This window comes from Pongo pygmaeus, chromosome 10, assembly GCF_028885625.2.
Source record: "Pongo pygmaeus isolate AG05252 chromosome 10, NHGRI_mPonPyg2-v2.0_pri, whole genome shotgun sequence".
Classification (NCBI taxonomy): domain Eukaryota; kingdom Metazoa; phylum Chordata; class Mammalia; order Primates; family Hominidae; genus Pongo; species Pongo pygmaeus.
Genome location: NC_072383.2, coordinates 98,291,882 through 98,319,430, shown reverse-complemented (window position 1 = coordinate 98,319,430; position 27,549 = coordinate 98,291,882). Strand labels below are relative to the sequence as shown.

General features: G+C 35.7%; 1 protein-coding gene across 6 annotated transcripts in view; it reads left to right on the top strand.

Moving 5' to 3' along the window:
• Positions 1-27,549, top strand: part of ANKS1B (ankyrin repeat and sterile alpha motif domain containing 1B) — a 1,280,047-nt gene that overhangs the window by 153,630 nt on the left and 1,098,868 nt on the right. For all 6 annotated transcript variants that reach the window (XM_054442265.2, XM_054442272.2, XM_054442264.1 and 3 more), the window contains exon 2: positions 21,525-21,605. In XM_054442265.2, coding sequence (XP_054298240.1) covers positions 21,525-21,605 — 81 coding nt within the window. The remainder of the gene's footprint in view (positions 1-21,524; positions 21,606-27,549) is intronic.

Sequence of the window (27,549 nt, the reverse complement as noted above, 5' to 3'; positions counted from 1 at the left end):
TTTTTAAATATTCAAGAAATTATGGTGAGCAATGAAATTAGTAAACCTAAGTCGCTATTGATAACATGGTTGTCAAATACAACATAATTATTAAAGTATTTCTGAAATAAAAGAGGAAATAGTAACAATATAGCATTAAAATTCTACCTTGTTTTATCGAAAATCCTTGGGTTAAAAGTGGGAAAAGATGCAAGTTATATTTTGTTAAAGATGGACATAGTTACAATGTAATTATTGATGTCAGTAAGAAATGTAGGTTTAATGTATTTGCAAAAAGTAAAGGACTATTAGGAATAAAATGTTAAGGAAAAATAACTAGAAAGGCATAAACAAATGAAGAACGCTTGATCAAGAAAACAGAAAAGAGAGAAGAGGAGGGAAAAGAATAGGAAAGGAGAATAAAAACATTACATACAATTTAGCAGCAGGAATAATAACAAATGTTAGTGAATTAAAAGGCAAAGCTGCTCGGATTATAAAACAAAAAAGCTAACTGTAGCTATAGGCCATTTTCAAGAGATAAAGCCAAGATAAAATGACAGAAATAGAAGGAAAATAAATGGATAGGCAAAACTCTACTGGTTAAGTTAAACAAAAGGAGAGTAGAGGTGATAATATTAATAACAAGGCATAATTCAAGGTAAAGAGCAATATATGGAACAGAGTTAATTTTTTAAAATAATAATAAAATATTTAATTCATAAAGATGATGTGCCATTATTTTGCTTAACTGAAAAACTTAAATAGACCAATATTGTTCTGAAATTGAGGCAATAATAAATAGCCACCAACCAAAACCCAGGACCAGACAGTTTCACATCTGAATTCTACCAGAGATACAAAGAAGAGCTGGTATTATTCCTACTGAAACTATTCCAGAAAAATTGAAAAGGAGGGACTCCTCCCTACCTCGTTCTATGAGGCCAGCAACATCGTGATACCAAAACCTGGCAGAGACACAACAAAAAAAGAAAACTTCAGGCCAATATCCTTGATAAGCATCAATGCAAAAATTCTCAACAAATTACCAGAAAACCGAATGCATCAGCACATCAAAAAGCTTATCTACTACGATCAAGTCAGCTTCATCCCTGGGATGCAAGGCTGGTTCAGCATAAACACATCAATAAACTAAGTCATTACATAATCAGAAGTAAAGAAACCACATGATTATCTCAATAGATGTAGAAAAGGCCTTTGCTAAAATTCAACATCCCTTCATGTTACAAACTCTCAGTAAACTAGGTGTTGAAAGAACATACCTCAAAATAATAAGAGCCATATACGACAAACCCACAGCCAATATTATACTGAGTGAGCCAAAGCTGGAAGAATTCCCCTTGGAAACCAGCACAAGACAAAGATGCCCTCTCTCACCATGCCTATTCAACACAGTGTGGAAGTTCTGGCCAGGGCAATCAGGCAAAAGAAAGAAAGAAAGGTATTCAAATAGGAAGAGAGGAAGTCAAACTATCTTTGTTTGTAGATGACATGATCCTATATGTAGAAAACCCCACATCTCAGCCCAAAAGCTTCTTAAGCTGATAAGTAACTTCAGCAAAGTCTCAGGATGCAAAATCATTGTTCAAGAATAGCTAGCATTCCTGTACAGCAATAAGAGGCAAGCTGAGAGCCAAATTATGAATGAACTCGCATTCACAATTGCCACAAAAAGAATAAAATACCTAGGAATACAGCTAACAAGGGAAGTGAAGGACCTCTTTAAAGAGAACTACAAATCCCTGCTCAAAGAAACCAGAGATGACACAAACAAATGGAAAAACATTTCATGCTCATGGAAAGGAAGAATTAATATGAAAATGGCCATACTGCCCAAAGCAGTTTATAGATTCAATGCCATTCCTATTAAACTACCATTGACATTCTTCATAGAATTAGAAAAAACTATTTTAAAATTCATATGGAACCAAAAAAGAGCCCAAATAGCAAAGACAATCCTAAGCAAAAAGAACAAAGCTGGAGGCATCACGCTACCTGACATCAAACTGTACTACAAGACTGTAGTAACCAAAACAGCATGGTACTGGTACCAAAACAGACAGATAGACCAATGGAACAGAATAGAGAACCCAGAAATAATATCATACACCTACAACTGTCTGGTCTTTGACAAACTTGACAAAAGCAATGGGGGAAGGATTCCCTACTTAATAAATGGTGCTGGGAGAACTGGCTAGCTATATGCAGAAAATTGAAACTGGACCCCTTCCTTACACTTTGTACAAAAATCAACTCAAGATGTATTAAAGCCTTAAATGTAGAGCCCAAAACTAGAAAAACCCTGGAAGAAAACCTAGGCAATATCATTCAGGACATAGGCATGGACAAAGACTTCATGATGAAAATTCCAAAAGCAATAGCCACAAAAGCAAAAATTGACAAATAGGATCGAATTAAACAGCTTCTGCACAGCAAAAGAAACTATCATCAGAGTGAACAGACCACCTTCAAAATGGGAGAAAATTCTTGCAATCTACTCTCTGACAAACACCTAATATCCAGCATCTAAAAGGAACTTAAAACAAATTTACAAGAAAAAAAACCCCATTAAGAAGTGGGCAAAGGACATGAACAGACACTTTTCAAAATAAGACATACATGTGGCCAAGAAACTTTAAAAAAGCTCAACATCACCTGTCATTAGAGAAATGCAAATCTAAATGACATGAGATACCATCTCACACCAGTAAGAATGACTGTTATTAAAAAGTTAAAAAACAACAGATGCGAGGTTGTGGAGAAAAAGGAATGCTTTTACACTGCTGGTGGGGGTGTAAATTAGTTCAACATTGTGGAAGACAGTGTGGCAATTTCTCAAAGACCTAGAGACAGAAATACCATTCAACCCAGCAATCCTATTACTGGGTATATACCTAAAGGAATATACATTATTCTGTTATAAAGATACATGCACATGTATGTTCACTGCAGCACCATTCGCAATAGCAAAGACATGGAATCAACCTAAATGCCCATCAATGATAGACTAGATAAAGAAAATGTGGTACATATACACTGTGGAATACTATGCAGCCATAAAAAGGAAAGAGATCATGTCCTTTGCAGGGACATGGATGGAGCTGGAAGCCATTATCCTCAGCAAACTAACACAGGAATAGAAAATAAAATACCACATGTTCTCACTTATAAGTGGGAGGCAAATGATGAGAACACATGGACACATGGAGTGGACAACACATACGGGGGCCTGTCGGAAGGTTGGGGGTGAGAGGAGGGAGAGCATCAAGAAGAACAGCTAATGGATGCTGGGCTTAATACCCAGGTGATGGGATGATCTGTGCAGCTAGCCCCGCCTAGGCTAACCAAGGAGAGAAAAATAATACAGAACATTAGGAATTACAATGGTAATAGAACTGTAAATACAGAAGATAACAACAGACTTTAAAATATGTGTGATTTCTAGTCAATACATTAGAAAACCTAAATGGAAATAAGTTATCTCCTAGAAAAACATAAATGACAGAAATGATGTAGGAACACATTTCCCTGTGTAACAAGCCTGCACGTTATGCATATGTACTCTTGAACCTAAAAGTTGGAAAAAAGCCTTAATACAAACAAACAAACCGAAGAAACTACAGCAACAAAACACATGAAGCAAACTTAGAAATACAAAGAAAATTTGATAATAATTCAATCACAGTGATATACTGTGTATGGTAACATTTCCAAAAATTTGCGAATGAAGTAGACAAACTAAATAGTTATTGATGGTTTGAATTATGCAATTAATAAGCTTGAAAAGTACACATCTCCCCCCAAAAAATAGAATATACTTTTCAATGCTCATGCATTAAAAAAATTATTCAATGATGCTTGTTAAAGCAAGGTAAGGAAGACAATATTCAGGACTATCACAGTAGGTATAGGGACCACTGCAATGGGATTTTGCAGTGGGGAAGAGTGATTAGGGTCAGTGCCAAATATAGCATGGGCAAGTGGAAATTCATAGCCGGGGAACAGGGCAGGGGTCAGTGGATGGAAAATTACCAAGAGGAAACATGGGTAAGAGGGTTTTTGGCTAAACCAACTTCAGAAAGTCTAGCTGAAAACAGGCCATGGTGATCAGGTATCACCTGAGGGATAGTGGAGGATGAGGAATCTGATAAGATCTCAAGAGTGGAGGTTCTTGCTAAACTGACTTAGCAGACCTCTTGCTATTTTACAAGGAAGTACACAGATGGGCCTAGGAGAAGGTTTAGGAGGCCAGCTAAAATTTGGTTAATCAAACAGCTTTTGTCACATGTAACATAAGAAAAACTACATACTAGTTTTCAAAGAAAATCTAAATAAATTATTGGAAGTTGAAGAATTATTTTCTGACTATAATGTAACACTAGAAATAGAGCAAGACATATAATGATTCTAAGCATTGATAAATTTAAAAAAGAACTATAATTTTCAGAGTAAAAAGGACACAAAAACTGAATTACAGGCTGTGTATATAATAATTGAAATGAAAATATAACTTGTCAAAACCTAAGTCATGTGGGCAAAACTGCCGTAGAAATGTCACAGCCTGTAATGCTTTTTACCTTTGAATAAGAAAGAATAAAATTAAATGAGTTAAGCATTCAACTCAAATGTGAAATAGTCAGGTAACTGAATTCTTATAGTTAAGAGCAGAGAGTAGTTAATTAAAAAGTAAATAAACAATGAATAAATAACATATCTAATAGACGTTTGATAAAAATAAAGCTAACTAAATCTCTGAATATGCTGATAAAGTAGCCCCACCTAGACTAACCAAGGAGAGAAAAATAATACAGAACATTGGGAATTACAATGGTGATAGAACTGTAAATATAGACAATAACAACAGATTTAAAAATATGGATGATTTCTAGTCAATAAATTAGAAAGCCTAAATGGAAAGAACTTATTTCCTAGAAAAATGTAAATAACAGAATTAATATAAGAAAAAGTCGACTATATTAGTAAGTCAGTAACCATAGAAGACACTGGAATTTTATTAAGGATTTACTCCACAAAAGTGCCAATCCTAGATGATTTTACATTTGCTCTTTCAAATATTCAATTAACATAATCAATTTCTATGTTGATTGAATTATTCTGGAAACTAGAAAAAAGGCCCCAAACTCTTCAGTTTATGTAACCTGCTACCAAAACTGAAATAAAAAAGACAAGGAAACCAGAGACAATTTACATGTGAATGTGAATGCAAAATCCTGTTACAAAGAGCAAATCAAATTCAGGATTATATTAAAAAAATACACCATAAGTAGATAAATTTACTTCCAGTAGTGTAGAGATGCTTCTCATCCGACATTAAATATGTTAATGTATTAAAAGGGAAAAGCCGTATGACCATCGTGAAAGATATCCTAAATAAATTTAACAAACCACAAGAGCCATTCTAGATAAAAACTTTTCCTACAGAAAGGATGACTATTATATGTCAGGCATTGTGCTAGCACTTTATATCTAATTTAATCTTCACAGTAACCCTGTGAGCTAGCTATTACTGGTATATTCATTTTATAGGTGAGAGAACTGAGGCACAGAGTAGTTAGGTAATTTCCCCAAGGTCGTGCAGTTAGGGAAGGGATCAGCATTTTAGTCCAGACAGTTTGAATCCTGAGTCTGTGCTTTTATCCATTATGCTATTCCACCTTTTTGTTCTTTACTGAGGGAATAAAAGTTTCCTTAATATGCTGAAAAAGTATCCATGAGAATCCAATAGCAAACATCATACTAAATGGTGATGCCCTAACAGGCATGCCATTAAATTCATCAACAAGACAAAGATTATCCTCTTGTTATTTTAGTGGTTCTAGCCAATGCAGTTTGTGTAAGAAGAAAAAATGGAATGACTATTACAAAGGAAGAGATACATGATTATTGTACCTAAAAATAATAGAGAACCTCTTCTGCAAACTTATCCAAATTAATAAATGGCAATTCCATCTTTCTAGTTGCTCATGACAGAAATCTTGCAGTCCTTCCTGTTTCTTTTCTTTGCATGTCACAATTTGTCAGCAAATCCTGTTTCCTTTACCTTTAAATGCATAATCCAAGCATTTTACCTGTTACATGATGCTACCCCTTTGCCCTAAGCCATCATCATCTTTTCCCGCATTACTATAGTAGTTTCCTAACTGATCTCCTTGCTTCTACCCTTTCCCCTTCAGACTATTCTTAACAGAGCAGCAGAATACAAGTCATATCATGTCATTTCTCCGTTCAAAACTCTCCAGTGGCTTTCCATAATCAGTCAAGGCCAAAGTCAAAATGGCCACAAAGCTCTATGTGATCCAGCCACACATCTCTGACCCACTTTTCTGTGCTCTTTTCCTTGCTTACCCTATTCCAGCCACACTGCTGTCCTGGCTGTTCCTCAGCATTAAGCCCATTTCTTCGTAAAATGTTCTTCTTCCAAAGTTGCCATATTATCCCAGAGGCTTCCTCGACTGTGCTGCATAAAACAGCACTATGTTCCTCTGGCCTTTCTTGATACCACTTCTTGCTTAATATATTTATATATTCATTTGTTTATCATTTGTCTAACTAAATCAGAATGTAAAGACCATGAGGGCAGGGAATTTTGTCTTTTTTCTGTACAGCCTTCTCCAACTGCTGTGTTGTCAGTGACTAGAACAATGAGAACAGTGCCTGTGCATAGTGGATACTCAATAGCTGTTTTTTGAATGAGTGAATGAATTTGAAAAACACAGTGTCCTAACTAGCAGCAGTAATTAAAAGACATGAAAAATAAGACTTCATCTGGAATAGTAATAAAGAACTAAATTACTTAGGAATTAAAATAACAAGGCAATAGATAATGATTAGAGGCATGCTGTGGTTTGAATCCCTGCTTCACCTGGTAGGGGCCATGTGACCTGAACCAAGGTACTTCACTACTCTATACCTTAGTTATTTAATCTGAAAAGTGTAGTAATTATAGTACTCATTTGATAGGGTTGCTAAGAGGATTTATTGAGTTAATATTTAGAAAACTTTTAGAATAATATCTGGCACATAGTACTCACTATGTAAGTATGTTAAAGTAACTTTAAAATATTTTTAAGAGTTCTATAAAGAAAGTATAAAAATGTTAGACCAATTAAATAACATTTAATAAGTACCTTCTGTGGATTGGGTAGTATATTTAATATTTACATTTTTTCTTTACTTCTCACAATACAGTGAGGTTATTATTGTGATTATCCTTGGGTTTTACCTATGGGGAAACTCAGGTCTAACGAAGTGAAGTACCTTGCCTAAGACTGTTACCAAAGCTGTAGAGATGGAAATCAGATTCAGTTGGAAAAATACAGAATTGCAAAGATCTCATTTCCTCCTACTTTTTCTATAAGTTTAATGCAGTTACAGCCAAAACTTTTTCTTTTAATTTGACAATTTGACTATACTTATTTTTTTTTATTTTAAGGATGAGGTATTGCTGTATTGCCTAGGCTGGACTGAAACTCCTAGGCTCAAGTGATCCTCCTGCCTCAGCCCCCTGAGGAGCTGGGACTATAGGCACATGCTGCTGTGCCTGGTCTGACTATACCATCTATTATAAAGATGAATAAACCCATGAAAAAAACAGTTTAGAATATATATATCAGAAGAGACATATTTTTAGCTATTAAAATATGCTATAAAGCTATAGAAATTAAATAATGTAATATTAGTGTTTGGAGAAGATAGATGAACGTAACAAAACAGTCAAAATATAGATTAGAAATACAGGTACAGAAAAATAATATATGAGAAAGAAAGCATTTCACTGGGGTAATTAGATGGTAATTAATTATTTTAATGTGGTATTGAATTAGTTTATTCCATTGGGAAATACCTCATATCATATACCCATAATAGAGAGAAATTAAAAATTTTCATCTAAAAAAAGAAATAGGAAATACTAGAGGACATTGTTATTATCTTGGAATCAGAAAGACCTTTCTTTCAATGATACCAAGGCTAGAAACAATACATTTAAAGAAAGATAGAATTGATTTAGTAAACATTTATGGCCAGGCAAAGGACGCCACAAGTTCAGCTGAAAGATGAAGTAAGGGAAATATTTGCAACATTAGAAAGGGTTAATATCTATGAATATAAAATGGCTTCTTCAAATCAATAAGAATGATGAAAATCAATAAAAATAATGAAAAACTCAATACAAAAACTGGGCAAAGAATATAAACAAGCTACTCATAGAAAAAATGAAATTGATCATGAAACATAAAAGGTCTAGGAATGCTTATACACCATTGGTGGGAAATGTAAGTTAGTATAACCTCTATGGAAAACTTCATGGAAATATCTCAAAGAATTACCTTTTAATCCAGGAATCCCACTACTGGGTATCTATCCAAATGAAAATAAATCATTGTAGCAAAAAGATACTTGCACTTGTATGTTTATTGCACTATTTACAATAGCAAAGATATGGAATCAATCTAAGTGTCCATCAACAGATGATTGGATGAAGAAAATGTGATATGCACATACACAGTGGGATACTATACAGCTGTAAAAGAGAATGAAATAATGTCTTTGGCAACTTGGATGGAGCTGGAGGCCATTATCTTAAGTGAAACAACTTAGAAAGTCAAATACCACATGTTCTTACTTATAAATGGGAGCTAAATAATATGTACACATGGACATAGGGTATGGAATGAGAGACATTGGAGACTAGGAAAGGTGGGAGGGTTGGGGTTGGGCGGTGAGGGATTAAACGTTACTTAAAAGGTACAATGTAATTATTTGGGTGATGGTTACACTAAAAGCCCAGAATTCACCACTATACAATGTATCCCTGTAACAAAACTGCACTTGGACCCCTTACATTTATACAAGTAAAAATGTCTCCACTTTATTTTAATCAAAGGTAAATAAAAACAATGAGACTGAAGTATAAAGTAGTGGTTAATGTCATTGGCTCTGGAATCAGGCAGCCTGGTTCCAAATCTTGCCTGCAATGTGAACTAGCTGTGTGATCTTGGATAAATTACTTTTCTGCTCTTCAGTTCTTCATTTAAAAATCCAGGGGTTATAAAAGCCCCATCTCACATGGTTGTTATGGAGATTAACTTAGGTAATCAGTACAAAGCATTTTGCATAGTTTCTAGTATGTAGCAAGTCCCCAGTCAATGTTTTGTTCATGTTCTCTTTCTCATACTACCTTAGATTCCCAAGTATTTGGAAAGGTCTGAACGTCTCATATTTTGGGTGTGTTAATTACAATAAGCACACCTGTATTAGTTTCCCATTGCTGCTGTAGCAAGTTACCACAAATGTAGTGGCTTAGAATAACACAAATCTGTTATCCTATAGTCTTGGAGGTCTGTGGTTCTCACTGGGCTAAAATCAAGGTGTGGACAGGGCTGCATTCTTTCCTGAAGGCTCTAGGAAAATCTGTTTTCTTGCCTTTTCCAGCTACTAGAGGCTGCTTACGTTTCTAGGTTCATGACCCTCTTCCATCTTTAGAGCCAACAATGGCCAGTTGAGTCTTTTTGGCTGCGCCGTCTTTTTGACTCTGACTCTTCCATTTCCCTCTTCTCCACTTGTAATTACGTGGGGCCCATCTGGGTAATCCAGGATAAAGCCAGCTGATTAGCAATGTAAGTCTATCTGCAACCTTAATTCTCCTTTGCTGTGTAATACAAAATATGCATACGTTCCAGAGATTAGGACGTATACATCTTGGGGGTACCATTATTTTTTCCTACCATAGTACCCTTGAATTATTGTTACCTATGAAGAGAATGTGAGGATAGGAAAAACAATTGCCACCAAAATCAGTGTTTGTGTAACAATAAGAGATTAATCTGCCTTGTCTGCTGGTTTATTTTTCAGGAATTATATCCATGCAGAGGAGAGAAGATATGGGCTGGGAGGAATGTTTTACACTTTTAGCACAAGTGATGAAGTTAAAACTAGGTTAAAATAGATGCTCTAGTTTTCCTCTCATGTCTCTTGACTCTGTGTTTATGGCTTGGTGTGGTTACAAATTCTTTTCATATTCTAAAATTCTATGTTGTGGCACATACTGTATATATTGAAGAGAAGTCATAATTGTATTATATGTGTGATTATAACTCAAGGAGTTACTTTTGCTCATAGCCATTCAATTCCCATTTGCTGGTAAAAATGCATGTATTGAGAGTTGCATCAAGTAATTCAAGGTGCACATTATTCATTAGAAAATGTTTAGTTAGTACGATTTTGACTATGATGCTCCTGATGTGCTGACTTTTGTAAAATTGTGCATTACAGTCTAGGATATGACTGTATACTAGATTTATTATTTATTTTTGCTCCAAAGGCAAGATATCTTTAAGAAATTGTTTGTGACTCAAATAGACATATATTTACTACAAAGCCAATGTTTGCAGTTATTTTTATTTTTATTTATTTATTTATTTTTTTAATGTTTTTTTCTTTTTATTATTATTATTATTATTATTATTATTATTATTATTATACTTTAGGCTCTATGGTACATGTGTGCAACGTGCAGGTAAGTTACATACGTATACATGTGCCATGCTGGTGCGCTGCACCGACCAACTCGTCATCTAGCATTAGGTATATCTCCCAATGTTTGCAGTTATTTTTAGAAAGCTTGTGTGTGTGTGTGTGTGTGTGTGTGTGTGTGTGTGTCTGTATGTGTTTCAATGAAACTTTATTTACAAAAACAAAAAGTGGACTAGATGTGGCTCATGGTCTACAGTTTGCCGATTCTTGTTCTAATTCTTCACAGAAGGCCAGTTCATAGCTGTTCTCTGCATTTTTAGGCTTTATAGTGTATATCTATCTTACTTAGATGGTTTTGCACATTTCAGTAAATATTCATTCAATAAACTCATATGGGATAGTATGTGGGGTTCCAATGTGACAATACTTTTTTATTATTCATTTTTCTTCAACTTTTATTAATATTTTAAGTTCTGGGATACATGTGCAGGATGTGCAGGTTTGTTACACAGGTAAACGTGTGCCATGGTGGTTTGTAACACAGACCAACCCATCTTCTAGGTATTAAGTCCAGCATCCATTAGCTACTCTTCCTTATACTAGGAAGCTTTTTTATATTATTAGAGTTAATTTTCTTTTTTTCCCCTTGGAATAATTATATAGAAATGCCCTGTGCTGTGCAATATAGTAGCCACTGTCCACATCAGGATATTAAGCATTTGAAATGTGGCTAGTCCTAATTGTTATGTGCTGTAAGCGTAAAATAAACACCAATATTGAAAACAGTACAAAAAAGAATGTGAAACATCTCAATAATTTTTATGTTGATTATATGTTGAAATAATGTTTTTGATATACTAGGTTAAATAAAATATATTCAAACTAATTTCACATCTTTTTAATGTAGCTACTAGAAAATTTAAATTCACATATATGGCTCACATTATATATTTTTTTCTTTTTATTTTTTGAGACTGGGTCTTGCTCTGTTGCCCAGGCTGGAGTGCAGTGGCACAGTGTCAGCTCACTGCAACCTCCACCTCCTAGGCTCAATCAATCCTCCCACCTCAGCTTCTCGAATAGCTGGGACTACAGATGCATGCCACCATGCCTGGCTAATTTTTCTTTTTGTGTGTGTGTGTGTGTGTTTTTTTTTTTTTTTGTAGAGATGGGGTTTCACCATGTTGCCTAGGCTGGTCTCAAACTCCTGGGCTCAAGTGATCCACCTGTCTTGGCCTCCAAAAGTGCTGGGATTACAGGTGTGAGCGACCATGCCCAGTCCTCACCTTGTATTTCTAAAGGACAGGGCTGATATAGACCCATTTGACCCATATGGGACACTTGTAGCCCATGATAATAAAATTGTGCCATCACTAAACTGATGAGAACTTCACTTGCAGTAATCAGTAGCATACGTACATATGTCCAGTTCATCCAAAAACGGAAATAAACTATTAAGACACAGATTGAGAATAAGGTTTATTTTGCATTGCTTGAAATGATATGATCTGTCAGAAGACCATTCCTACATACTCTGACCCTGCCTGAGGCATTAAATGCATATTCTGTATGAATTTCCATATCTGATGCCTCAGCATGATCTCATGTGTCAGGGGTCAGATAGGAATCAATAAAAACTGAAATAGTTTTATTATGTTATTTCTGATAGATTTTCCCCATAGACTGATGGAAGGTACAATAACGATCAATTTGTGGAGTTGTTGTGCTTCAAATCTTATTTGCTGTACATATGGATATTGGCCCAAGAAACTCAGGCTTATGGTTTATTTAAGAATAATCTTATTTAATATGTGAAAGCTTACATAATAGAATATTCTGACTAATGAATGTCCTGGTTATTTGAAAGTTTGGTAGAAAACTATTTTGTTTATATTTATTCTAAAATCTACTCATCTGATTTGTTACATTAGTGCAAATAATATAACAAAGGAAATTAAATTTTTGGTAATTGGCAACCCCATATTGTCTGAGAACATTCATTTTGGGCAATAATTCTCACATACAGAATTTAAGATATTGACAAGTAGGCATAAGAAATAGGATTTGGGTGTGTATTAGACTAAGACCAAGGATCTATAAATTGCTTTTTTTGGAATAAATATGTAATAAGCATTTTACGCGTTTTCAAGACATTTCTTAAATGTATCTAGAAACTCTTGCATTTTATGAAACAAGCTTAAGTTAATCAAGGTTTTAATCTAGGCCCTCTTTTTAAATTTGAAGATTATGCCTGAGTAAAGGGGGCAAGGCAATATAAAAAGTTGGAATGAAGCAGAACCTTTTAGACATCAAGGTTTCTTTTTTAAATTAAATTTTTAATTGGAGAGTTTGGGTCTGGCTTATTTATAGTGTTTCAGATGTGTCGGTGGATGTTCTATGGATATGTGGATATGTGCCTAGAGGCTCTGTCAATAGGTGCAGTTGAATATATTTAGATATTTGCTGACTTTCTATTCTAAATCTCCCTGTTTAAAAAAGATGTATCCATATCCATTTTGCTAGGAGAAGGCGACATTCAATGGAGTTTTTAAGAATGCGTGTATTATAATTAATTTTTGTATAATGGGGAACTGAGTTGGTATAGGTAATTGAAATCTATAGGCCCTGAGTCTTATTTTAGTTATAAATATCTTCTCTTACAAAATATTTATAAGGTCTAATAACATGCAGAAATTTAAAAAATGTATGACAGCTAATTTGCAGTATTGTCCCATTTCTTTTCCATTTTTTGCCTGAGGTACTCCAGGCAACCTAGTGTTCTAATCAGTTTTAACTGAAACTTGGCTCCTGCCAAAAGATACTACTGCCCTTGCAGCTTTTTCTAGTGGAGATATCTCATCATTGATGCATTTCGTTCATGGTTGAAACCCCAGCCATTCTCTTGCTCTTATTCTATTCATATGGATACCATCTCCCATAGGTTTTATTTTAGACATATCAATTTGAATTTTCTCATCCTCTCTCTATCTACCACTGTATCTGCATTTGTTCAAATTTCTTTGTTTCTCCCCTGGTCTGTAAAACAATTAACCTGACTCTCTCACTCTGTTTACCTTCCAGCTGTTACAAGAGCTCTCATTCTAAAACACTGACTGATCATGTGAGGAACATTCTTATCTTTCTGAAAGCCGTTTAGTTCCAAGTTGCTGCAGAATAAAATCCAAGCTTTTCAACATATTATAAGGTTCTTCGTAATCTGGAGCAAACCTATCTTTCTTCCCTTGTAGTTTATTGTCTTTTCTTTTCCTTAAAGAAATTCATGATAATTTCAACATTCAGACAATTCAGAGAATGAATAATGTATTTTTGCATGTATTTTTCTATGTTATTGCAAATATTTTTCATCTATACAACGGGAATAGTAATAGTATCTTTCTTATAGTCGTGTGGCTATAAATGAGCTAATGCATATAAAGCATTTGGAATGCTCCAGACACACACAATATTCTGCAATTTACTTTTTTCACTTTGTATGTTTTGGCTGACTTTGAAAGTCAATACATTCAGATCAAAGTTATTTATTTTAATAGTTGCATAACATTTCATAGTGTGAATGAATCCTAATTAACTTTTCCTTTTTTGCCCCATTCTCAGCTATTGGACTAATTAATTTTTTATTTTTTTTTGCTGGGTATTTATGAGCTTTCTCTCTCTCTCTCTCTCTCTCTCTTTTTTGTTTTTAAGTTGGAGTCTCTCTCTGTCATCCAGGCTGGAGTACAGTGGCCTGATCTAGGCTCACTGCTGCAACCTCTGTCTCCTGGGTTCAAGCGATTCTTGTGCCTCAGCTTCCTGAGTAGCTGGGATTACGGGCATGCACCACCATGCCTGGTTATTTTTGTATTTTGAGTAGAGACGTGGTTTTGCCAGGCTGGTTTTGAACTCCTGACCTCAAGTAATCCACCTGTCTCGGCCTCCCAAAGTGCTGGGATTACAAGCGCCTGCCACTACGTAGCCTGGCTAATTTTTGGTATTTTTAGTAGACACAGAGTTTCAGCATGTTGGACAGGCTGGTCTCAATCTCCTGACCTCAGGTGATCCGCCTGCCTCAGCCACCCAAAGTGCTGAGATTACAGGCATGAGCCACTGTTCCAGACCCTTTCTCTTTTATACTATTAAAATTCTACAGTGGATATTTTTGTGTCTGTAGTCTTCATATGAATATTTTTATTTCATAGATATCAATCCTGAAAAGTGGAGTTGTTGGGTCTAAGAGTATTTATATTTGAAATTCGATTATGTATTGCCATGTTACTTTCCAAGAATGTTGTAGCAATTTACACTTCAATGAATATTCTGTGTGAGTGACTATTTCTTCACGTATTTGCCTCCATTATTTGTTATCAATTTGTGCTCATCTGATGGTAGAAAAGTAGGCAGCCACTGTTTTATTTTGCTCTTTGCTAGCCACAGTGAGGTTAATTATATTTTCAAATATTTATTAGCCATTCACATTTTGTTTCCTGTGAATTGCCTGTTAATATCCTGTTTTTCCATTTTGTTGTGAGATTTTTATTTTATGTTAAAGGATAGTGATATCTGTTTATCTGTCACATATATTAAGCCATTGTATAAAACTAAGAAGAATTGCATCCTCTCTAGGATCCCTGGCTTCTCTGTTGGTAGACTTTCTCCTCCCAGGGAGGTTCACATAAGGTAAAAAAAAAAAAAAACAACCCTGATCAGATCAGTAGGAGCTCAAGCCATATGCTACTGGGGCCATATAAGACACTAATGCTGTGGGTCTCATATAAGAAAGCTAGAGAGAAAGATGAGTACTAAGCTCTGGAGGCAGGCAGTGTTAGAAATCTAGCTGACAAGAGCAAAGAGAGAATAACTATTCTAAGTGGCATTATATATCAAAATCCATAATTTTTACTACTCTCACTCTGTGATAAATATTTTTATAGCTAAATATTTCTACAAACTATTAATTACTTTCTTAAAATAATTCCTCTTAAGGAGAATTTCTAGGTAACACATTTGCACACTGTGAAAGCTTTTAAATATGTAATGTCAAATTGCCTTCCAGAAAAATTGTACCAATTTACATTTTCACCACCAGCTTATTATAAGCTCTGCGTCCTAACCATTACTGAGTATTATTGACTTTTTTTCCAATTTGATAAAGAAATATATAATGGTGTGGATTTTTTTTTTGCTTTCTTTGATTGCCAGTGAGTTTGACATTTTTCATATATGTACTCAACATTTTTATATTTCATTTAACAAATATTTACTGGTCACCTACAATATTCCAGTCACTGTTTTAAGACCCAAAGATAGTGTGGTGGAGCTTTCATTCTAGTGGGGAGACAGACAGTAAGCATATAAATAAATAATATAATGCCAGATGGTGATAAGTCCCATAACTAAGAGGAAAGAGAATGATGATAGGGTGCTATTTTTGACTGAATAATTAGGGAGAGAGTTTCTGAAGAGGTGACATTTGAGCAGAAGATTGAGCCATATGATTGAGGAAAAAACTTTCTAGGCAGAGAGAATTTCAAATGCAACAGTCATAAGGTGCAAACATACTTATATTTTTAAGGAGGCCTGTGTGGTTGGAACAGGGTGTGTGAGAAAAAGAGGGTAGGAATGAGGTTTGAGAAGTCAAGGACAAATCATGTGGATTAAATTTTGCTAAATGGTATGGGGTAGGGAATTGAAATTTTTTTTCCTTCCCAGTAATTAAAACATATTTCTCGGGACTATTTATTGAATGATGTTTTCCTTTTTTTTTGCTTCTTTCAGATGTCAACTTTATTCCTGTATGTATGACTGGTTTGTTTCTAGGGCTTCTCTTACATTCATTGATCTCTCTATTCTGGTGCTAGACTAACATTTTTTGGTATTGTTTTATGATATGCTTTCATAATTGATAGTATATAGATCCCATTATTACTTCTTGTTTCACAATTGTATTTCCCGTAAATTTTTCTAGATCAAATTTAGAACTTTTAGTTCAGTTTTCCCTAAAATATTCCATAGAGATTTTTGTTGAACAGATGTATTAATTTAGGGAGTTAAAGATTTTTCTATTGTAGCATTTATTTAATAAGAACAAGAAGATTGATAACAATTATTAGGTGTTTTCTGTGCTGTAGGCATTATGGTCACTGCCTGTATTGTAATTTATCTGTATATATTTTTCTCTATTAGATTGTCAGCTCTTTGGAGGAAGAGATGATATCTTATTCATTATTTTGGTCGATTCTTGGACTTGTATTTTCTTGGACTTAGAACTTGGAGAGTGTACATTAATAATTGAAGATTGCAGATTGAAGTAGAAGTAATAGGTATGAATAATTTCTCTTCATTCTAGGTTTCCTGAATAGTGAAGACTTGTTAGTGTAACTAGAGTTGAAAGAGGAAACATATAAATTAAGAGAATAACCCTGGATGGGTATTTTAGGAATTTGGTTTGTTTGTTTAGTTGAAATTTAAAAGACCATATCGGACTCACTTCAGTTATTTCTTTGTCTTCTTTTTATTTTTTATCAAAGCTATCCAGGTACTTTTTTTTTTTTTTTTTTTTTTGAGACCGAATCTCTGTCGCCCAGGCTGGAGTGCACTGGCGTGATCTCGCCTCACTGCAACCTCTGCCTCCCGGGTTCAAGCATTTCTTCTGCCTCAGCCTCCCAAGTAGTTGGGACTACAGGCATGCACCACCACACTTGGCTAATTATTGTTTTTGTTTGTTTGTTTTTTTTTTTTGAGGTGGAGTCTCGCTCTTGCCCAGGCTGGAGTGCAGTGGTGCGATCTCGGCTCACTGCAAGCTCCGCCTCCCAGGTTCATACCATTCTCCTGCCTCAGCCTCCCGAGTAGCTGGGACTACAGGCACCCGCTACCATGCCCAGCTAATTTTTTTGTATTTTTTTTAGTAGAGACGGGGTTTCACGATGTTAGCCAGGATGGTCTCGATCTCCTGACTTCGTGATCTGCCCGCCTCGGCCTCCCAAAGTGTTGGGATTACAGGCATGAGCCACCGTGCCTGGCCTAATTATTGTATTTTTACTAGAGACAAGGCTTCACCACGTCAGCAAGGCTTGTCTCAAACTCCTGACCTCACTTAGGTAATCCATCTACCTTGGTCTCCCAAAGTGCTGGGATTACAGGCGTGAGCCACTGTGACTGGCCCATGTACATTTTATTTTGTAAATTAATGTCCTTCAGTTCTGATCATTTTTAAAATAATGTCTTTCATTGTTTTCATTCTCCTGTTTTCTGTGTTTTGACTTTAAGAACCTCTGTTTTTCAATATTGGAACTGCTAAATGGGTGTCCTACTTTTCTTATGATTTTCCTTCTATTTGTCTATATCTTTGCCTTTTTTTTCTAAGTATCTGAGATGCTTCATGAGCTTTATTTTTTACTTTTTATTTATTTTTGAGACAGAGTCTCGTTCTGCCACCTAGGCTGCAGTGCAGTGGTACGATCTTGACTCACTTCAACCTCCACCTCCCGGGTTCAGTCGATTCTCCTGCCTCAGCCTCCCAAGTAGCTGGGACTACAGGCATGTGCCACCACACCTGGCTAATTTTTGTATTTTTGGTAGAGATGGAGTTTCACTATGTTGACCAGGCTTGTCTTGAACCCTGACCCCAGGTAATCTCCCCACCTCAGCCTTTCAAAGTGCTGGGATTACAGGTGTGAGCCACCGTGCCCGGCCTTATCAGCTTTATTTTTAATTCTTCTACTGATTTTATCTCTGATTTTCTTTTTTGTTTCATTGTTCTTACATTCATTATCTTTTCTGATATTGAGATGATATTAATGATAACTATTTTTGAAAATTTCTTCTCCATGCATAGTCCAAATTTTCTCTAAGTTTCTTCTTTTTCTGTAGTTTGTTCCTAATTTTTTGTTTTGGCTTCTTTAATAGTAAAGGCTTTCCTCAAGTGATTGGATGTCTTTGGTTATTTGTTCATATTTGAGAGCAGAGGTTTTCAAAAACTCATGGGAAGCTCTGAGTTCATAGTGTTGGGACTTGTTGGTTGTAGGCCTTTGAATGGTGGCTGGATTGGCTTGTGTCTGCTTGTGAAGTGCGGTTGTTAGCATCTCTTCCTGTCACTGTGTTAAGTTGAAGTATTTACATCACAGAAGTTGATGAAGGCTACAAATCAGGGGTCTAGTCCAGAGATCGTGAATTTTATCTGTGCCAGAGAATGTCTCCCTTTCTGCTGGGGAGATCGAAGGGTAGCCACTCTGCTGTTCTGAGAATCTAATTGATTTAGATTTTCAATCAATGTCGTAGTATTTAATTCCTTTTGTTTCTGAGTATTTAATTCTTTTTATTTCCATTGTATGGATATATCACAGTTTATCTGTTTACCAGGTAATGGACATTTGGGTTGTCTCTGTTTTAGGCTATTACCTAGAGAGCTGTTATTAATATTATATGTACAAGTCTTTATATGGACATATGCTTTCATTTCTCTTGACTAAATACCTAGAGTGGAATGACTGGCTTATCTGGTATTTGTATGTTACGTGTATGGTATGATTTGATGGTATGTTATGTATGGTATTTGTATATAACTTTTAAAGAAACTGCCAAATTGTTTCACTAAGTGGTTGTACTATTTTGCATGCCTATTAGCAGTGTGTGTGTGAATTCTGGTTGATCTACATCCTTGTCAATATAGGTTTGTGAAGTCTTTTTAAAGATAACGATTCTGATAGTAATATAGTAGCATCTCATTGTGGTATTAAAAAATAAATTTTATTGTGTATATTTGTGGTATACACATGTTATGGGATACATATAGATAGTAAAAAAAAGTTTACTACAGTGAAACAAATGACCATCTCTCACAGAGTTACCCTTTATTTTTTGTTTTTGTGGCAAGAGTAGCTAAAATCTACTCACATAGCTGAAATCCCGTATACAGTACAATTTTAGTACCTGTAGTCTTCACGTTGTACTTTAGACCTCTACACTTGTTCATCCTACATATTTGCTACTTTATATCCTCTGACATTTATTTCCCCCGTTCTACTCCCCCTACCAATCTTTTGTTCCTATCTCTGTATATTTGATTTTTTTTCAGATTCCATATATTTTCAGGCAATATTTTTCTTTTTGTGTCTGGCTTATTTCACTTAGCATAATGTCTTCCAGGGTCATTCATGTCATAAAAAATGGTTAGATATAATTCTTTTTTAGGGCTGAATAATATTTTATTGTATATATATATATATCCCCTGAATTTGGAATCTGGACGTGTGATGCCTCCATTTTTCTTTCTTTCTTTTTTTTGTTGTGGGGGTGGCAGGGTCTTGCTCTGTTGCCCAGGCTGGAGTGCAGTGGCATGATTATGGTTCAATGCAGCCTCGACCTCCCAGGCTGAAGCAACCCTCCTACCTCAGCCTCCTGAGTAGCTGGGACCACAAGTGTGTACCACCACACCTGACTAATTTTTTTTATTCTTTATTTTTAACAGACATGGAGTCTTGCTGTGTTGCCAAGGCTGGTCTCAAACTAGTGAGCTTAGGTGAACCTCCCTCCTCAGCCTCCCAAAGTGCTGGGATTACAGGCATGAGCCACTGAGCCTGGCATACAACTTTGATTTTCTTTCTCAGAATTGTTTTGGCTATTTGGGGTCTTTTATGGTTTCATATGAATTTTAGAATTTTTTTCAATTTCTTAAAGAATGCCATTGGGATTTTGATAGGGATTGCATTGAACCTATGTAATGTAAGTAAGTCAGATACTTAAGATTTAACGTCTGCAAACTAGAGAAAACATTGTTTTCTCTCCATCCTGCATTGTCTTCCCTGCAACAGATTTTGCTCTTTTTTTCATTTCACGTCTTAGTTAATGTTGTAATTTTTTCTAGTCATGTAAGCCTAAAGTCTGAGTCATCTCTAGACTACTGCTTCCAGTTTCCCACCTTCTTCCAGTTGATCCATGTGTTTTATTAATTCTTCTTTTAATTAACTGTCAAATAAGCACATTCTATTCATTTTCATTGACCCACCTTAGTTTAAGGCTGCCGTGACCACTTGTTTGGAATAGCTGTTCATTCTCTTTTCAGAGATGCCTGTGTGCTGTCTGGTACCTCGATTATCTTACTACTTTGTAATTATTAGCTTGTGTGTCTATCTTTTCCATTACACTATGTTCTTGTAAAGAAGGACCTTGAGTTATGATTTTGTGCTCCCAGTGCTTAGCTCAATATGTGACATACAAATGGTGTACAATAAATGTTTTCTGAATGTGTGAACTAGTTTATCATTAGGTATTATCTTTGATAGTTTTGATATCACTATGACCATCAGATAAAGCAATTTTTTTGTTCTATTTTCGGAAAAGTGTCTTTCAGTGCCTTATTTTCCAAAAGTTAAAAAGAGTTTCCTTAATTGTAGTTATCCAAAAAAATGACTCTTTTATATAGTTACATGTTATCTCCAGAATATATTGCATAGTAAAATCAATGATGACTGCAAAATTGTTAGGATCTTCTCATGGTTTACAACAGTCCAAATCTTCAATTTTATATTCAAGTATGAAATATTGATTACATTTTCCTGGTTGCAATTGAACAGCAAAAAGACTTTATATTCTTCCCACAATCCAAAAATATCTTATAACCTATATAAATCACTGCCACCTCAGAAGGAGTGTGTTAACAGGCATGAGGCAGGTCTCATAAATCTTTATTCTTTCGTATGGAGTATAGTAGCTGAATGTTAGTTGCTTCTAATATTTAAGTAACGATAGAAAGTAATAGGGAATTTTTGGATCCAAACTTCAATGCATGACCATGGACACACATTTGTTAATAATTTCTGAAGATATTAATAGTTGCATTCTCTATTAGTTTCCCTTTATCAAACAAATGAAGTTGATGTTCTGAGGGGAATTCATGGAAGATGGCAATCATTTTCCACATGGCTAAAATTTTTATCTGCAACCTGCTGCTGACTGTGGGGCTACCAGCCTTCTTTTTGTTTTTCAAGGCAAGATCCTGCTTCACTGTTAACTCTGCACTTGTGCTTTATTTGCAGCATCTGGCGAGGCCCCAATGTGAACTGCACAGACAGTTCGGGTTACACTGCTTTACACCACGCAGCCTTAAATGGACATAAGTAAGTGCCACTTATTTGGATGGAATCGTGTGTATTTAGTTACATATGATGAAGTTAATTATGTCTGACGATACCTTTCTCATGTCTCCGTGAGTCCAGTGGGCTTAGATGAATTTGGAAAGGGACCAGGTGACAACACTGACAAGTTAGACTTGGTAGGAATGTTGCTGAGTATAATTGTGTGCAGAGTGTAAGCTGAAAGAAATGCTCTAAAATACTCAACTATCACACTGGGAGAATGGAAAAATTGACAGGACCATGCTAGTCATGTGTAGCCTTGGGGAGAGAATGGGATAAAACCACTTGATAACACCCCTTTACCTTTTTTGGTGTCTCCTTGTATTCATCCAACATGGGAGTGTTTACTAGGAGTGCAAACTTAGCAGACTCCCACTGTTCTGAGCCCTGGTCACTTATATGAACCACTTCAAAATCCTTATTTAGCTAAAATGTTTTATCTTTGTCATTCATGATTGTCTTTCTAGTTTTAGATTTCCCAACCCTAAATTTTTTTAATAAGTAAAACTATGTTTCAAATAATGTAATAGTATATGTTATGGAGAGTGAAAGAGTGTGTAGCCATAACAATCTCTATTTCCAGTATTTTAGCTTGGTATCCTAATGGTTTAGTGACAGAGTTAAAGTGTGATGAGTCCTCCAAATGATTCAGATGTTCTGTCCTCCCCTACAGAAAAAAAATGACCCTCTTCCTTTATCTCCCCCTCATCTCTGTTTCCCCTTTGTGTGAATGATCCAAGTTAGTTTTCCCAGATCTGTATCATTTCATTTCACTTTTTTTTTTGAGACAGAGTCTCACTCCTTCGCCCAGGCTGGAGTGCAGTGGCACAGTCTTGGCTCACTGCAACCTCCGCCTCTCGGATTCAAGTTATTCTCCTGCCTCTGCCTCCTGAGTAGCTAGGATTACAGATGCCTACCACCGCTCCTGGCCAATTTTTGTATTTTTAGTAGAGACGGGGTTTCACCATGTTGATCAGGCTGGTCTTGAACTCCTGACCTCGTGATCTGCCCGCCTTGGTCTCCCAAAGTGCCTTGTGAGCTACCACGCCTGGCCCTCACTTTAGTTTTTTAGATGTGGTTATTACTGCTTTAAAAGTGCAAGTTACAATCTACAGATTCCGTACTATTCCTATCAAATTACTAATGTCACTTTTCACAGAACTAGGAAAAAACTATTCTAAAATTCATTTTGAATTAAAAAAAGAGCTCAAATAGCCAAAGCAATCCTAAGCAAAAAGAGCAAAGCCAGAGGCATCATGATAGCAGATTTCAAACTATTCCATAAGGCTACAGTATAACTAAAACAGCATGGTACTGGTACAAAAACAGACACATAGACCAATAAACAGGTTAGAGAACCCAGAAATAAAGCCATACACCTATAGCCATCTGGTATTCAACAAAATTGATAACAAATAAGCATTGGAGAAAGGACTCCCTCTTCAATAAATAGTGCTAGGATAGCTGGCTAACCATATGCAGAAGACTGGAACTGGACCCTTAACCTTTCACCATATACAAAAATTAACTCAAGGTAGATTGAAGATTTAAATGTAAGATCTCAAACTGTAAGAATCTTAGAGGAAAACCTTGGAAACACCATTCTGGACATAGAACTGGGCAATTATTTCATGATAGAGACTTCAAAAGCCATTGCAACAAAAGGAAAAATTGAGGCCAGGTGCAGTGGCTCATGCCTGTAATCCCAGCACTTTGGGAGGCCGAAGCAGGTGGATAGCTTGAGGCCAGAAGTTCGAGACCAGCCTGACCAACGTGGCAAAACCCTGTCTCTACTAAAATTACAAAAATTAGCTGAGCATGATGGTATGTGCCTGTAATCCCAGCTACTTGGGAGGCTGAGGCAGGAGAATCGCTTGAACCCTGGAGGCAGAGGTTGCAGTGAGCAGAGATTGCATGACTGCGCTCCAGCCTGGGTGACAGCCTGGGTGACTCTGTCTCAAAAATAAATAAATAAATATAAAATTGACAAGTGGGACCTAATTTCATTAAACTAAAGCGCTTCTGCACAGCAAGAGAAACTATCAATAGAGTAAACAAAGTATAGAATGGGAGAAAATATTCATAAACTATGCATCTACCAAAGGCTGAATATTCAGAATCTATAAGGAATGTAAAGAATTCAACAAGCAAAAACCAAATAATCCCATTAAAAAGTACTCAGAAGACATGAACAGACACTTCTTAAAATAAGATATACAAGTGGCCAACAAATGTATGAAAAAATGCTCAATGTTACTAATCGTCAGAGAAATGCAAATCAAAACCACAGAGAAACCATTTCACACCAGTCAGAATGGCTATTACTAAAAAGTCAAAAAATGACAAATGTTGGCATCTTTTATAGAGTAAAGAGAGTGCTTATTCACTGTTGGTGGGAATGTAAAAATTAGTTCAGTCTCTGTGGAAAGCAGTTTGGAGATTTCTCAAAGAACTTAAAACAGAACTACCATTCTACCCAGCATTCCCATTACAGGGTATAAATCCAAAAGAAAGTAAATCATTCTATCAAAAAGACACATGCACCTGCATGCTCATTGCAGCACTATTCACAATAGCAAAGACATGGAATCAATTGAAGTGCCGATCTGTGGCGGATTGGATAAAGAAAATGTAGTACATATGCACCATGGAATACTATGCAGCTGTGAAAAGAATGAAATTGTGTCCTTTGCAACAACATAGATGCAGCTAGAAGCTATTATTCTAAGTGAATTAATGGAGGAACAGAAAATCAAATACTGCATGTTCTCACTTATAAGTGGGAACTTAATACTGGCTACTTGTGGACATAAAGATGGCAACGATAGAAACTGGAGACCACTAGAGGGGGTAGGGAGGGTTGAAAAACTATTGGGTACTGTCCTCAGTATCAAGGTAATGGGATAAATTGTATCCCAAACCTCAGCATCATACAATATATCCCCTGAATCTAAAATAAAAGTTGCATGTGTGTCCCCTGAATCTAAAATAAAAGTTGAAATTATTTTTTAAAAAGTAAAAATGCTAGTTACCTTTTGTTTTTTCACCTAAAATTTTTTTTATTCTGTGAATGGTGACTCAAGGGTCTTCTTCATACTCAATCTTAGGCTTGGTGGTCATAAAGCTCTTAATGCAAGACATTTATTTTTTTGTCATTATTGATCACTGACATTTTTCTCTTAAAATGTATAAATTTAATGCCATCAGCCTGTTTAGAGAATCATCTGAGTTACATAAACTATTATAAACTTTATGTTTCTTTATTTAGATTTTTAGAATTGGAATTCCCAAATTGTATTTATTTTTATTCAGTTCCTATTCTATATTGTCTTATATCATCTCATTTAGAAATATTTTGCCGTATCTTCTAATTTTTTGTGTTCCTTTATAGAATGGAAAGTATGTCCAGATATCTAAATATTTTAAAGGAGAATATTGTTATTCTTTTTACCTGAGTCATCAGGAACAAAGACAAATCAGCCCAAGTAATATAATCCTGATGGCTTCTTGGCTATCTGAATTATGGATTCAGGCTACTATCATATTTTTTAGTTCTAATTGGGAAGATAAACTCTATTACATCTAATGGGCAGGATATCTTGGGCCTGACCTTTCATTTGAGGCATACTACTTTTCTTGTTCTTTCTCAGATTGGCACTGGTAAGTAAGCACTTCTCAAAATAATATTGTCCCAAAATGGATTAGCATTCATATCCCTCCTTCATTTTCAGTGAAGTATTTAGTAAATATTGATTTATACATGACAGTCTATGAAGTTCTAACTGTTGAGATATGTTTTTCTATGGCCCATGGCATAATTTTTTTTTTGGTGATTTAGAAAGTAAAGATAATTTAAGCAAATTGAATAGCAATCATTAAAATTCTCACAAATAGATAATTTGATTAGCTATTTTTAAAGATCCCTTTAATTACAGATAGTCTGTGGGAATTATATGTCTGTGCTTTTATCTGAAAGATCTCATTTATCTTTTCTTTTTAATTTTCAGTGTCATCCTATAGGCATTGGAAAAAGCAGGAAGATTCTAACCCCATCTCCCCATCTCCCCATCTCTGCTAGTTGTGTGACCTTGAGCCATTTACTTAACATCTCTAGGCCTCAGTTCAATAGCTTGAATAGATTGGCTTGATATTCTCCATTGTTTCTTACAATGATAACATTGAATGATACACTGTGTTGGTATTATTTATGGCTCAGTTATGCACTATGATGCTACAGTTCTGAAACTGGGAATTTCATATACAGTGTATGTTTCTTGATTTTGCAAGTTTAAATAATCTATGAACTTGTACAATTAGAGATCACTTATTCTACCTGACACCCCGCAGCTCCCTCATTTTATAGATGGAGAAACAATGCCCATTTAGATAAGTGACTTAATGGCCACGTAGATATTAAAGTGGGGTTGTGTCTAGAGCTTAAGTGTTCTGGTTCTAAGTCTGTGCTTTTACCAGTACTCTGCATTATCTCCCCTTTGTTAAACTCTCCCTGGCTCTTCTCTGTCACATTATATATTTCTGGCCTGCCTCCCATAATCATTTGTCATATGTTTACATGGAATGCTAATCTTAATATTGGCTTAAAAGATATTTGAAGGAGAAAATAATGTCATAGAATGTATCTCAGAGCCAGAGAAGAAGGGTATTTCTTTTATTTGCATTCTCACTTAGCAGAGGTAACTAACAATGATTATACTGTATTCTTCCCAAGCAAGCCTTAGCAGTCTGCACAGAAACACATCATTTCCATGTTTGTCACTGTTGTTGTATCCATCTGCTCTAGATTGTTTCCATAAACATTATGACTGGTAGGCTAAAGTTCATAGAATCATAAAGCCAGCAGTAATGTTTCAGGGTCATATAGTTTATTCTTTCGCTTTGAGCACAAACTGTCCCCTTACCCTATCTGATCTTTGACAAACCTGAGAAAAACAAGCAATGGGGAAAGGATTCCCTATATAATAAATGGTGCTGAGAAAGCTGGCTAGCCATATGTAGAAAGCTGAAACTGGATCCCTTCCTTACACCTTATACAAAAATTAATTCAAGATGGATTAAAGACTTAAACGTTAGACCTAAAACCATAAAAACCCTAGAAGAAAACCTAGGCATTACCATTCAGGACATAGGCATGGGCAAGGACTTCATGTCTAAAACACCAAAAGCAATGGCAACAAAAGCCAAAATTGACAAATGGGATCTAATGAAACTAAAGAGCTTCTGCACAGCAAAAGAAACTACCATCAGAGTGAATAGGCAACCTGCAAAATGGGAGAAAATTTTTGCAACCTACTCATCTGACAAAGGGCTAATATCCAGAATCTACAATGAACTCCAACAAATTTACAAGAAAAAAACAACCCCATCAAAAAGTGGGCGAAGGACAAGAACAGACACTTCTCAAAAGAAGACATTTATGCAGCCAAAAAAACACATGAAAAAATGCTCATCATCACTGGCCATCAGAGAAATGCAAATCAAAACCACAATGAGATACCATCTCACACCAGTTAGAATGGCAATCATGAAAAAGTCAGGAAACAAAAGGTGCTGGAGAGGATGTGGAGAAATAGGAACACTTTTACACTGTTGGTGGGACTGTAAACTAGTTCAACCCTTGTGGAAGTCAGTGTGGCGATTCCTCAGGGATCTAGAACTAGAAATACCATTTGACCCAGCCATCCCATTACTGGGTATATACCCAAAGGACTATAAATCATGCTGTTATAAAGACACATGCACACGTATGTTTATTGCAGCACTATTCACAATAGCAAAGACTTGGAACCAACCCAAATGTCCAACTATGATAGACTGGATTAAGAAAATGTGGAATGTATACACCATGGAATACTATGCAGCCATAAAAAATCATGAGTTCATGTCCTTTGTAGGGACATGGATGAAA